The 13,877-nt window shown below is 50.1% G+C and overlaps 2 protein-coding genes across 2 annotated transcripts in view; both read left to right on the top strand.

Annotated features, from left to right (window-relative positions):
• The window catches only part of MSI1 (musashi RNA-binding protein 1), a 10,956-nt gene extending 3,661 nt beyond the window's left edge, over positions 1-7,295 (top strand). Inside the window, exons 4-9 of the mRNA XM_010087346.1 lie at positions 633-713; positions 1,983-2,039; positions 4,946-5,014; positions 5,140-5,294; positions 5,767-5,832; positions 6,822-7,295. Of these exons, the coding sequence (XP_010085648.1) occupies positions 633-713; positions 1,983-2,039; positions 4,946-5,014; positions 5,140-5,294; positions 5,767-5,808 (404 nt within the window). The 3' untranslated portion in view covers positions 5,809-5,832; positions 6,822-7,295. The remainder of the gene's footprint in view (positions 1-632; positions 714-1,982; positions 2,040-4,945; positions 5,015-5,139; positions 5,295-5,766; positions 5,833-6,821) is intronic.
• A 4,415-nt stretch (positions 7,296-11,710) lies between these two features.
• Positions 11,711-13,590, top strand: PLA2G1B (phospholipase A2, group IB (pancreas)). Its single transcript, XM_010087347.1, has 4 exons — positions 11,711-11,744; positions 11,830-12,010; positions 12,760-12,890; positions 13,469-13,590. Exons 1-4 carry the CDS (start codon positions 11,711-11,713, stop codon positions 13,588-13,590), a joined length of 468 nt encoding a protein of 155 aa, XP_010085649.1.
• Positions 13,591-13,877: the final 287 nt, after the last annotated feature.

Below are 13,877 nucleotides of genomic sequence, written 5' to 3'. Positions count from 1 at the left end.
CTTTCCCTCTGTTCATTTTAGCCAGGCTTGAGCCAAACCAAGAGCACAATGTTTGCTGAAGATCCTCACTGGTGTTGCTGGGCAGGGTGTACTCAGCCTAGCTCTCCTTGCTAAGCCTGCCGAGTAGCAGTTAGTCACTGAACAAAACCCCAAAAAGGGCATTTTTTTCCCCAATGTTTTCACTTGACTTATTGAAGGAAAATAAATCTCCAGCCTGTGGTTTTGCGTTTTGCCTTTTCTAAGCCATCTGAATTCTAAAGCAGCAAGGCTCAAGCTGAGTCATTGGGAAGTCTACATACTCATGTCTTGTGAGATTTCAAATCAAATATTCGTCTCTGAGTCAGTGCCCTTCGCTCTCACAGGCTTGTTCTATAGAGGTGGTCAGCTTCCCCGGGAATGGCAGGAATTGTCCTCCTGCCCAGTGCCAGGAAGAAGTGTTCTGCCTGCATTCACCTAGTGCAAAAGTGACTCAGAGCTATTCAGCTCTTCAAATGCCCCCACCTCCCTGATCTCCTATTCGTAAATCCGGCTGATGCATCAGAAAGCTTTAGTCTGCAGAGCTATGGGTTTCTGCAGCCCGGCACTGAGCACATGGACCCTTGCAGTAACAAAGCTCTTTTCTCTTTCCTCAGGTTATCCAGGCTTCCAAGCTGCCACCTACGCGAGTCGAAGTTACACTGGCATTGCACCTGGCTACACTTACCAGTTCCCTGGTGAGTGGTGCTCCCTGCTCAGTTTTTTGGTCTGCCTTCAGGTGACGGGAGTCCCTGGCATGATCTGTGACCCTTTCACCCTTTCCCCTGTTTGGTCTTTATTTAAATTGGAGACGGATGTAGAAGGGGGAGGGGAGAAGCCCTGGAATAGGTGGGAACAGCCTGTCCTTCATTAGGATTATCCTCGAACTCCAGTGGCAGGAAAAGCCCAAGGCTGCTCTGGTGCCCTTTATGTTAGCCTCCTCCATAGGGCTGCTGCTGTGACACAGAAGGGCCCCTGCAGCTCTGCCTGTCTCGCTGCCTTTGTGTGTGTCTGTCTCTCTTTAGCAGAGTTGCCACTGCTCTGAAAGTAGCACAGAATTTGAAAACATGGCTTTCCATGGGCCAGGGAACTCCTAGGCACCCAAAATGCAGGTGCCTGCAATGCTATAGTTGTGTTCTGAACACACCTGGACCACTCACAGCCTCCAGAAAACATCTGCTGGGCCGGTGGGCTGCAGATCCCGTGCAAACTGGGTGGTTTCAAGCTCCCAACCCTGCTATATGCTCAGAACATGGACTCTGCGATCAATGGCTGGAACCTCCTGTGCTACAGCTGCTCAGAGCTCCCTGGGGCCTCTTCTCCCTCCTGTTCTCTGCTAGGCAAGGGAACAACGCAGAGCACAGTCACAGAAAAGACTATCTTGCTATTTTCTAGAGAAGTGGCAACTCTGAGCATCCCTTCCTTGCTCCATCCCTCAGTGTGATGGTTTATATATGAAGTCTTGATGTTAGGGGCTGGGAATGGGAAATTTCCTTTTTGCCTGAGGCGAGCCCAGACTGACTGTGGCTGGAAGTTGCTGTTGCCTCCTAGCTGTCTGGAAGCTCCCTATGAATCCAGTTTATGGCTCTCAGCTGTAGAGGCTTCAAGTGCCTCATCGTAAACCTGTGTCCAGATAAAGTGTGGCATGAACCGAGCACCCACTGGCGTGGCAGCCAGATTGGATGGGGCACAGGGCGGTGCTCCAGGGCAGATCTGAGGCTGCACAGTGAAACTTGCACTTGCCCTGCCTTGGCCAGATGTATTCTGAGGATAAATAGATCCTTTCAGTCTCCAGGGCAGGAGTCCAGCATCTTTCAGCACCAGTTATAAATTAGTTTAAAGAGACACTGGTCTGGTCGCAGTCTGGCTGCAGGCTGCTCCCCTAGCAGACCCTGCTACCGTCTTTCTGCGGGGTCTCCCTCGGGGCGTTTGATGAATTCCTAAGCTGTCTTGCATTTCGTTTTTAGAGTTCCGTGTAGAGCGGACCCCTCTCCCGAGTGCCCCCGTCCTCCCTGAGCTCACAGGTCAGTCCCGCTCATTTCCTAAACTCACAAGCTGGAAGGGGAGAAGGGGGCTTTGGGTGATTCCAGTGGTGTTGCTGCTCCACAGCCTGGCGCAGTTAGACTGGAAACATTTCTTATTTCCTCTTCCATCTGTACAAGCTCCATCCAAGGCCAGGGCTGGAAAGATGGAGAGGCAATCAGAGCCATGTGTATTGCCTCTGAGAAGGGCAACGCAGGTCACACCAAATGAAGGCATCTAATCCTTAGATGGCATTTCCTGCTGCTTGCCTCATTTTTTTAGTTCCTTGCCCCAGGCTGGGTGTAAACCAGATACGAAAAACTGCAGAGAGCAGGGTGACTTCGCAAAGGTCTACAACCTGAGCTGCTGCAAGGACGAGATTTGGAGTGCTGGGAGGAGGGAGAGGGTGTGGGAGCACTCCTGGTTGCTCTAATTCCATTTCCCTACGCAGGAGGGGCTGCAGGGAATGTTCTCCCAGCTCCATGCAGCTCCCCAGCTATTCCCACACAGGCTTCCCAGGCAGAAGTCAGCATGGTGGGACTCTACAAAGTCCTGCAGTGCTCATAGGGAACTGTGGAGTGAAACGAGGGCAGAGGACCATTTTCCAGAGACTAGTCCTGGGTCAGTGTCCTCACAGCAAATACCCTCTGGATCCTCAGCCCCTGGGTTGTGTGCAGTGTGTTCTCTCTGGGTGATGCTCCCTTCTGTCTACTCTCCCTTCCATGGCCATGTTTTCCCCAGCTCTGTCATGTCCATGGTTTTTGTCGTAGAAAAGCAGCTTTGTGTAGCACCTTGCTTCCCATGTGCCATCTCATTTCCGTGGTGTTCCTCCTCTCCAGCACTTCCTTGCCCCCACCTGTTTCAGGGTTTGAATCTCTGCAATGGGGGTGTGGAAAAGCTTCCTGAGAAGCTCTCCTGGAACTATCAGTACCAACAGGCTTGAAAGGGTGTTTCTGTGGCACAGAACCGTGTCGATCCTCGGGGAGTCTCTGTTCCTGAGGATGCTGAGGTTGGCAGCCACCAATGAACAAATTGCCCTGAGGAGTAGGGGGAGACCAAATCCTTGCTCCCTCTTAATAAAACTCTTCTGTGACACCATGTATGCAACCGTATAAGCACCTGACCCCCGCCTCTGAGCCTTTTGGTTGCCAAGCAGAGGACATGTGGGTCCAGTTGTTTATTTACCTGTGTTTATTTCAGCAAAACCCATGAAATACGTAGAGGAATGTTGGTGACTTGGCAAAAGCGCTTTTCCCTCCCAGGTCCACCCGTGGCTGCACTGTGCCTTTTCCTAGTGGAGGTGAATCGCCCAGGGCCTGGCTGTCACTGGTGGCTGGGGTGCACCAGAGCTCTGTACAACAAGAAGTTATTAATGCTGCTGTCCTGGCTGGGTGCCACGTTGGCTTACAGTCCTGAGTGTCTCGCTGAAGTACCAGCTGGGGATTGTGGCATTCTTCCCTTCCCGTTACGCTTACCTACTGTTAAACAGTCGCTGTGCAGCCTCTTGGCTGGGTCAAGAGCTGCGATTCCCGTGTATAGGCTGGAGTTGGTCCCGCAAAGGGCAGGGCCCCCTTCGTTCCTACAAAGGCCCAGCGAGCTGTGCAGAGCTCGAGGGCCCTTGTGCCTTCAAGTGGATGCGTGCGCATAAATGGGCTGCGCTCGATGGGCTTGGCAAGTGGAACTGAGACAAGGGGATGGCACAGGCAGGGATGATTGCTCCAGCACACAGGGAGCGAACACGCAGGTGCTCTGTCATCACAACACAAACCTGGCGTCTCGGTGGGCAGACTGCAAAAGCGAGAAGGGTTTTTGCTGGAAAAAGAATTAGAGTCTTTCTGAGAAGACCTGGCCTCCTTTCTCAGTAAAACCACATTTGCTCGGTTGTGTGTTAGGGACTCGAAGCAGTGATGAGGCAGGAGGGTGGCTGCCAGCAGCCTTTCCTCCCTGGAACAGCATCTTTGGGGATGATGCGAAGCAGGAACATGCTGACGTTGGCCCAGGGCCTGTAATGAGCGGCTAACCCAGATATAAGCCTCATATGACGTTTGCTTGAAACAGGCTGGAGCCTGCTACTAAATATTCCCTTATAAGCTAGTCTGGGTTTCAGCCTTAACGCGATTGATTTGTTCTGACCTCTTTTTATGGTGCTCTAAACAGAATCACAGTGAATTTCACATTCAAGCATGAAATGCTGACCCAGTCATTTTAAGGGCAAAGAGAAACATACTGGCTAGATGCCTCCTGCCCCGAGGGCCGGATGCCTGTGGCAGTGGAGTTGGGAATTAGCACTGGGACGTATAAATTAAGACGTACTGTTTTAATTGAGCCATTTCTAGTTCCTGCTCCCTAGGTATATGTTTCCTGCTCTTCTGCAATGAACAGCAAGGGGTTGAGCAGTTCAGGAGCAAAACTCAGAGAGGGGAAGATGGTGTGGCTTGAACAGAGTAGAGAAATAGGGAGAAAGAGGCTATTAAACTGTTATTCAAGAATAGTACCAAGGGACAGAGAGGAGGGGCTGAGCCTCAGGACACTGAGCTGCCAGCTGCTGCATTTCTCCACATTTACAGCCAATATCTGGATCTGTAGCTTCAGATTAACTGCATCTTGCAAGCTAAGTAGCGACAGGATACATCTGAAATTGCCCACTTCTACTTCAGCTCTTCCATGTCGTGCCCTCAGCTGCTCCAGAGTGTGGGCTTAGCAGAGCATGGCTAGTGAGTTCCCCCAGACGGTCACTGTGCAGAAGGGCTGTGCGCTCCCCTGTTGTCATCCTTGGATGTCCTGTGGGACGCACTAAGCCGATATGTCTGTGTGAGCCTGGTATTTTGCAGCAGGAAATGAAGACTCCTGTTGAGGAGTTTCCTGTGTAGCCACAGTGCCCCTGAGACGCCTGTTCCTTCTTTTCCAGCAATTCCCCTCACTGCGTATGGACCAATGGCAGCAGCAGCAGCTGCGGCAGCTGTGGTGCGAGGGACAGGTAACTGCCACTTTCTTCCCCAGCACGGTGTCCTGTCACCGAGGTTTGCGATGGACTGCGGGAGGGGGGTGGGACGGGGTTGCATTTTTAGGATCTTCACTCTGTAGTTTTGTTGCCTCCTGTAGGTTCCACCCCTAGTCGCACCGGTGGATTTCTGGGCACCACCAGCCCGGGGCCGATGGCAGAGCTTTACGGAGCCGCCAACCAGGACTCAGGGGTCAGCAGTTACATCAGTGCTGCCAGTCCAGCCCCGAGCACCGGCTTTGGCCACAGCCTAGGGGTGAGTGGGCCCTGTGGGGTTTCCTGCAGGGGAAGGAAGATGGAGAGTGGCATGGCCAGGGAAGGGGCTGCATCTCCATGTGGTGATGGAGGAGGGCAGTGGAGGGTGGCCCCCTCTCAGCCCGCAGCCTGCTTTCTGGCATCTGCCACGCCACCACTGAGCCCCAGGCTGCGGACAGCCTGCTCAGGATGCAGCAGCTCACTTGGAGCCTGCGTCCCTGGGCTTCGCTGGCTCTCCCTGGCCACGCTCAAGGTCCGGATCTCCAGACCTTTCCCTGACCTGGCCCAGACTTTCCAAGAGCCTGTCTTGGCCCTGATGCAGTGTCTTGTAGGGTGATGTGCTCTTTAGACCTGGCACCAGCTGAATCTGGCTTTCCCAGCATCTGGGCCCTGACTGAGTTTGTTGTGGTAGTAGTTCTCCTTCACTTTTCTTCTGTTTTCTTAAGAGTGGGGTTTGAACTCTTTCTTCACAGGGTCCCTTGATTGCAACAGCTTTTACCAATGGGTATCACTGAAGCTGGGGACCAAGGAGGCAGGAGGTAAGAGAGCTTCAAACAGGATCGGGTAACGAGAGGAGTGAAGTTCTGAGCTGGCCCCTGTGCTTGGGCTCTCGGCAGGAGCTGTGGATGCTGCTGCGAGGCTTGCCAGCCTGAGCCAGCCTGCGGGAGGAGTTCTGTGGCCAGTCTGGGGCTCTCTTCTGCACCACAGGCTTGGCAGGCTGGGTTTCTACCTTACGCTCCCCAGGCTGGGAGTGCCGTGGAGACATCACTTAGTGTCTGGGCGCAAAGGGGAAGGAAATGGGAGCACTGACAGGACCAGGAAAGGTCTGTGTCGTTGGTCAGAACCACAACCCAGTGGTGATCCTCAGAGACAAGCCTGGCTCACCCACATGGCTGGGTAAGCCTCCTCCATGCAGTTGGTTGTTCTCACTGCTGCCGAGACTGCTGTCTCTGGGGAGTGAGGTTTTCCCCTTCTTGTCTGGGATAAGAAAGGCAGAAGGGAAATCTGAGTCTGATCAGTTCTGTTTCTGGTCCTCAGATGGGCCTAAGAGTGAACTGTTGGGTGATCTCTTTGCTTTGCAAACGTGTCTGAAGTTAGTTGGCTTAAAAATAAGATTAAAAAAAACCAACCACAACCCAGTTTTTCAAAAAGGAGGGCAAAAACTTGGAGGGAAGGGTGTCCAGGCAGGGGCCTGTGGCAGCCTGGCAGGGCTGCAGTGAGCTGAGTGCTGCAGAAACAGCTGGACCCCGCTACGTCACAGGCCTGTGGGGGCCAGGAGTGCCACAGGTCCGGGCAGGCAGGCTGCATGGCATGTGGGGCCTTGTTTCCCAGGCCTGCACATTGCCTTTAAAGATGGGAGCATCCCTGCCATGCCCCGTTGCTGTGCCAGCGAGATGCAGAGCAAGTCTGTGTTGGGGCAAGTTTGGGTATCGAGTATTTCTGTCAAATCACACTGGAATAAAACCCAAGAGAAAATCTGTTGGTTGTTCTAGATCCTCTCCCTTCCCTCCCCTGCTGTGTCCTGCAGATTCCCCAGTGACCTAACAGAGGACAGCGGCTGGAGGATCTGGTGAGCCTCGGGGGATGAGCCAAGGTTACGTTTTTCTTGAATCAAACTGCACACTGCCGGCTGGCTGCCAGGCTCCTGCTGCCCTGCCCTGATCTCTCCCTTTGACCAGACCACACTGGACTGAACCCAAGGAGATCATCTCGCTTTCTTACTAACCACCGACGGTTTACGCTTCCCCCTCCCTGCCCCCAGCCCACCGATTCTTCTTTTATTTATTTTATTAGCTGTTAGTTTTATTTTTTTATTTTATTTTTTTATCTTTTTTTGGGGGCTACCCCTTCTTTTTGTTGTTTGCTCTTTCCCGAGCTAGTAGACATATTTTATGAATTGGCTTTGTGATTGTGTTAGGTAGTTTTTATTAAGGAGTATTTTTATTTGGCTTTGAAACTGTTTTGAATATTTTCAACTCTGTTGTTGTTGTCGTCAGTGTTTTTAAAGCACGGTATGTAACAAGAATGCAGTTCTGAAGGGAAGAAAGAGACACAGAGAGAGCAAAGGCTGAGAGGAACTGATGTATTTCTATTTTTTTTAAAGAAACTGTTTTTAATTGTTTCTGTTTTGTAAATGTGAGGCTTTGAAAAGTGTGAAACTCCAAGGATCTGAAAACGTTGGACATCGCTATGGAACAAAACAAATGTATATTTTGCTAAATGAAAAACACTATCCTTACAGCTGAAAGATTTTTTTTTTTCCTAGGTTTAGTTTTACGTGAGGTTTTCTTTTTCCTCTGTATAATATGTAAATATCGCGAGCTGAACCTGGCTGCTGCCTGCAGCCTGGCTCCAAGGAGCAGCTCCAGGTCCTGGACTTGGTGCCGCAGTGTGAGCAATACTCTCCAGCAGAATCCTGACAGGACTCCGTTCTTTTTTTGTACACCTTTTACTGTAAGATTTTAAGACCTCTGATGAAATGAAAGGGGGGGGTGGGGGCGGGGATGAAACGTACCAGCCATCGGCTGTTTTGCTGAGCGGGTTAAAGCTGCTTCCAATCGCTCGATGTACAGACTCCATCACTGGGCTCCGTAGTGCCAGCCTCTGGCTTGGCTTTAGGTAAAGGGCTTTACCGCCACTGCTTGTCTTGGTTACTTTGAAAGGAATTCACTCTCCAAACGCTATCGCTTTCATCAAGATTTCCGGGGAAAGGGGATCCTCCTCCGGAGGCGAGGGTATGGGAAGGGGTGTCGGCCATGGCCAGGGGGAGATCTGGGTGGTCCTTCTCTGAAGGGCAGGGCGCTGGGTTGGGGAGTCGTTAACGGGGGAGAAAAGCATTAGGGTGGTGATTTGGGGGCGGGTTAAGGGCTTCTCAGGGATTATATGAATTACAGAATTGCAGCTTCCCATTTGCTTTACTCTGTTCTGAAAGACTGTGGAAATTTGTCTGTTGTCCTGTGTGGGGGTGGTCTGGTCCCTTCTCCAGAACCTGCCTGGGCTTCCCCTGGTGCAGCCGGGCACCCACTGACAGCGCTGTGCCAGGGGAAGGCTCCAGCAGGAGAGCACGGGGCAGGTTTGGGTCTGGATGCCAGTGAACCAAAGACCTTGTTACGGGGGGTGATTAAGCCTTTTATTAAGATGCAGCCAAACTCTTTTCCCAGGGAAATAACAGCTTCATCTTAAGTTTTAAAAATCATTCCCTCTCTTCCCCCAAACTGAGCCCCTGTAAGGGAGAGGGGTGTTAGGAAAAGACTGGGAGGGCCACAGTGCTCACAGGGCACTTCTTTTCATCCCTCCCCCGTCTGCCGGAGCTTGTCCTGACCTGGGCGATGCGTTTGGAGAGTTCTGTTTAGGTAAGAGGATACTTAACAGATTAGTACTGAAAACACAAAGCAATAATTTTTGTTACTGAGACAAGAGTCTGTATGTCTGTTTTTTTAAATATTTCCTAATTAAAGAAGAGCTGCATTTTATTGGGTTTATTTTTATTCTATATACTTCAAATTTGGGTCTGCGGACAGCGCTTTCCTCCCTCATGGTATATGCGCTGAACTGCTTCCGTGCCCCCTCCAGACACCCAAGGCCAGCTGTGCTGCTGCTGGGCTGTGATTCACTCTCTGGCCAGTGCTGCCACTGCCTGGAGGCTGGGGCTCCGGTTTCAGGGTGGGCATTTTTTTTAAAAGAAATAAAGCTGTGTTTTTAAGCCAGTAAGTTATTACACTCCAATGTTTGTTCTCTCCACTCCTGTAACCCTTTTTCCAGATTTCAGTTTTAAATTCCTAATAAATTATTTGAAAACTGTCCTTTTCTGTCATTATTTGGGGGTGGGAGGTTTTCAAATGGAGATTTCAGGTGAACTTGGACCTGGCAGGAGTCACATCCTGCCATTAGGATGAAAGCCCCAGGCAGGGCTCTGCCTCTGTGTTCTGCTCCCAGACTTTGGCAGTGGCCCAGTTTATAATGTGAGGCAGACCTGGTTTTAATAGAGATCGTGTCTCTTCTCTACGTTACAGAGGTTTTGTACAGATATTTGTAGGTTCAAGAGAGGAGGAAATAGCGTGGCGTTTAGAAGTTTGTCTCAGATGCTCTGGATTCAATGACTGCGGTGGATCAAGGAGACGAGATCTAAGAAAGTAAAATGTGGAGATGGGAAGGGAAGAAGAGTCCTTAACAGACAACGCTGCAAGAGAAAGGTGAATTCTACCTGTGAAATAGTAGGTCTTTAATTATAGAGAATTCTTAAAAATTATCTAAGGCTCAAGCCTGTAAGTTCAGGAACCAGTTGTAAACTGGGATGCCCTCACAAGCATACGGAGGACCTGGGGCTTTGTATGCAGCACAGGCTGGGGGAAAACAAAAAATAGCATTGGTGGAAAAATCTTTACCCTGCTGGGATTTTTCTCATGTGGCACTTTTATAATGGTCACATGCTCGCTTTCCTGCACTTGGTGATCCTCTTCTTGAATTAAAATGTAGGAAATCCAAGATATTTTTTATTTTTGACTTAAAAGGTCCAATTTATTGGCAGTTTTCTTGGCAACATCAATAATAAATCAGACATTAAGGAGTGAGGAAAAAGGAACCACAGAATCTTAAGGTTCCCAGGTAAGACTACAGAGAAATAATAAAAGAGTAAAGGTGGCCAAAAAGGAGAAAAAACACTTAAATGGATCCTGAAGGGAAAGTCAGCAGATTGATCTGTGCGCAAAAGATTAAAACCTTTTTTTGGAACTGTGGTACACACTGCCCTTTACGTGAACCTTTAATGTTTATTCAATCTTCTCGCTGTTAGGACGTGAGAATCTTGAATCTGTAACTCAGCATCTGGCTTTAGCTAACGTGTGAGTGGGGAATCCCAGAGAATCAGAGAGCTTGTGAGAGATCAAAAAAGTCAGAATGGTTCTCATTGTTCACCAGCATGTCTGCCTTTAACTAGATGTCCTACAGATATGTCAACATCCTATGGATACTATCAGCACCATGGCACAGTTTCATCCACTATGATGGGGAAGATGTCCTTATTGTCCCTTATAGAAATGTGCATTTGAACCTACTGAAGCGTGCTGAACCCTAATTTTCCTTAACAAGCACTGTGGTATATGAAGCAGTTGCGGGAGGGTAGGGTTTGCCTCTTCCTCTGCTCTTAAAAACTGAAGGCTTGCTTGGTGCTTTAGAAATAAATGCAGACGCTCACTGCCAAGTGAGCAGTGTAGGATATGTATCTTGAGTGTGTAAAAATGCCAAACCTGTGGTCCTGACAGTGTCAGAGCCCCCGGGGTCTGGATACACACGTGGTATTTTGCACTTGCACCTGGCTGACTCTAGGAAGCTTTTACTTATCCATTTTTTTATCTTCTTTCAAGGTTCCCACCTCACCTCATGCCTCAGTGGAGAGAACCAAAGGGCCTAACGGGGTTCTACTTTGGTGCTGGGGAAAGAAAAACTGTTGTCGAAGGTACTGAAGTCTGCTATCTATGTTGAAGCCTCTAAGCCCAGTTCATTTCAAGTGGAACTCCCTTAAGGTCATGTAAAAACAGACACTGTTCCTTGTTTAAGCCAGATAGAGAGGCTTTCCAGGTTGCTTGGCTCCTGTTTTTTGCCTAGCAGTACCTCCTTCTCCTGTATGGTTTCAAAGGAAAAAACAGCTTGAACTTTCTTCTGTCCAGCTCATGCCAAACGGCCATTTGGGGTGAGTGGATGACTTGTACTTTCTTCTCTGAATTAGGCCAGGAGAATCCGTGGAGAGATACAGGATTAATGATAAGTGGGATACCATAATAAGAGGATGATAGGACAAGAGGAAACGGCCTCAAGTTGTGCCAGGGGAGGTTTAGGCTGGATATTAGAAAAAAATTTATTCACTGAAGAGTGATCAGGCAGTGGAACAGGCTGCCTGGGGAAGCGGTGGAGTCACCATCCCTGGAGGTTTTCAAGAAACGTGTCGATGTGGTGCTTCGGGACATGGGTTAGTGGGTTAGGTCGTGTTGGGTTGATGGTTGGACTTGATGATCCTTGAGGTCTTTTCCAACCTTTATGATTCTATGCCAGTATTAGTAGGATGGATATTAGTGTGCCAGCAATTTCCAACATAACTACCAAACTGCTACTATTTTTTATTAGAGAGCCCTTAAAAATATCCAGATTTTTAAGCTGGCTTCTAATAGTAGCATTAATATAAGAGCAAAAACCTAGAGGGCAAATATTTGCCTCCCTGGTGTTCAGAGATTTAACTGCCCTGACCTTCAACTGGCCATGTCACAACCTGCTGCCCACAGCCTCTGATGGAAGACATCTGCATGTAGTAACATAAATATCAGCTTGTTTATCTCAGACCCATGTCAAGGTGAGGTTATCATATATATATATATATACGAGCCGCCTTTCCTCTAGCACCACTTTCTGTCAAATCCTCTGAGAATGAAGTTCCTGGCCCTGCTTTTCCTGCTGTTCGGTGTGTAGGCGGCACTCACCCCCCAGCACCCCCCGGACTGGTAACCCCATGCCTAACTCTAACCTTTGTGTCTGTCTCTTCTCAGTGGGCGCAGCCAGTGCTGCTGTCTCGCCCCGGGCCATGTGGGATTTTCGCAGCATGATCAAATGCACTCTCCCGAACAGCCGTCCTCTGCTGGAATATGCTGACTACGGCTGCTTCTGCGGCTTTGGGGGCTGCTTCTGCGGCTTGGGAGGCAGCGGGACACCAGTGGATGAACTTGACAGGTTTATGAAACTCTTGATTTTACAAATCTCTTTCCTTGGCTGTGCTTTCACTGTTCTTCACACCAGCTTCATCTTAGCTGGCCCTGACTATAAATGTTCACAAAGCTCTCTGGCTGCTTTGAATGAAGCTTTCTGTCAAAATTGACTCAAGGAAAAAAGGTTGTGTAGTATCACACCTTGACACCTTATTACTAAGATCAGATATAATCCCAACAACTCTGTTTTCTGTGGCAGCTAAACTGCACTTGTTCCAGCATTTTTTTTTTGCAGCAGCAGTGCTGTGCAAGCAGCCCAGACACAGCTTTGTGCCCACTGCCCGGTGCGTGACCATCAACACGTGCAGGGCTGAGCTGCAGAATGCTAAAAGGTGGCTTGGGCAGTTTAGAGATCACACAAGACTAACAGACAAGACGCAGCAAACTGTGTCACCTGTTATTAGCTCTTCAGCTACCAGGCACTGATGGGGAGCGTAGGGGAAATGGTGTCTTTTGCTTTCCCTGTGCCCAACTGACAATTCTGTGAAGATGCTCCACTAAGTACATGTGTCCCAGACACCTCTTGGACCATTAGCTAGCAGAACTGAGTCTCTCTGAGGTCCTTCGTGTCTGCTCTTTATCACTGGGTATCTTTTTTTTGTTTTGTTTTTGTTCAGTACCTTGTCAAAGTAATACTATTGCATTTACGTGTCTTATAGGTCAGCTGAGTTTGCGTTTCTGGTGTTTTCTGACCTTTTCTTCCTTATTTCCCAGGTGCTGTCAAACACACGATGGGTGCTACACACAGGCAAAGAAACTAGACGCGTGCAAAAACCACATCGTGGACAACCCCTATACAAAGTCCTACAGCTTCAGCTGCTCCAGTGGCAGGGTTACGTGTAGCAGTACGTCCACTTCCATGTCACTCTGCTCCATCCTTACGCTTGATGCTTCTGTGGCAGGAAGGCGCAGTGCGAGTCTCTGTCAGGGGGCTGGGTGTTAGAAACGGGGCACCTCACGCAGGCAGCGGAGTGAATGTTCTCCACGTGCAGCACAATTTAAAGGTGGTGGAAGATACAGGGTACCACAGTGGGCAGGGAGGCCTGTCCCCTCTACAGGGGACTGAGTCCCTGTAGTGCTTTTCTGGGATTCCCTTCAATGGCCATATTTACAGGATCAGGATGCTAACTGGGGAAGCATTACACAGCTTCTGATGGACATTTCTAATATAATGGTGGAGCTTGTATGGGGCTCTTGAACAGAGAGGAACAGAAGATGGGCTGGGAAACAGAACTGCAGGAAAGGAGGGGAAGGAAGGAGTAAGGAGGTTGCTGAGCCAGAGCACACAGATTTGGGGCCAGAGGGTTAGCGGGGAGAAGCATCTATACCCCGAAAATGGCAGCAGCAGTGAAACGCCTGCCTGAGTCCCCGCTCTGCCTAGGGAGGGAGCCGCGGGCTCTGACTACTCCTGCTCTCTCCCCAGGCCAGAACGACGCCTGCGAGATGTTCATCTGCAACTGCGACCGCGCCGCCGCCATCTGCTTCGCCAAGGCGCCCTACAACCCCGCACACTACATGCTGGACACCAAGAAATACTGCAACTAGTCCTCCTCCTGCCTCTACCCCTCCAGGGGCAACCACGGCCGCTGGCCTGTCACTAATAAACGCCTCACGACGACCCTCGCCTTCTGCCTGTGCTGCGCTGAGGGAATGGCGGCCTGAGGGGAACTGTGGGCTGAGGGGAACTGTGGGGGGAGAACAATGGCGGGCTGAGGGGAACTGTGGGCTGAGGGGAACTGTGGGGGGAGAACAATGGCGGGCTGAGGGGAACTGTGGGCTGAGGGGAACCGCGGGCTGAGGGGAACTGTGGGGGGAGAGCAATGGCGGGCTGA

This window comes from Pterocles gutturalis, unplaced genomic scaffold (assembly GCF_000699245.1).
Source record: "Pterocles gutturalis isolate BGI_N339 unplaced genomic scaffold, ASM69924v1 scaffold6956, whole genome shotgun sequence".
NCBI classification, from domain to species: Eukaryota; Metazoa; Chordata; class Aves; order Pterocliformes; family Pteroclidae; genus Pterocles; species Pterocles gutturalis.
The sequence above is the reverse complement of the archived record's forward strand: the minus strand, read 5'-3'. Positions and strand labels throughout refer to the sequence as shown.

Coding starts and splice junctions, on each gene's coding strand:
- PLA2G1B (XM_010087347.1), top strand. CDS start 11,711: ATGAAGTTCCTGGCCCTGCTTTTCCTGCTGTTCG. Junction 12,011..12,759: donor CCAGTGGATGAACTTGACAG/GTTTATGAAACT, acceptor CTTATTTCCCAG/GTGCTGTCAAACACACGATG. Junction 12,891..13,468: donor TGGCAGGGTTACGTGTAGCA/GTACGTCCACTT, acceptor CTCTCTCCCCAG/GCCAGAACGACGCCTGCGAG.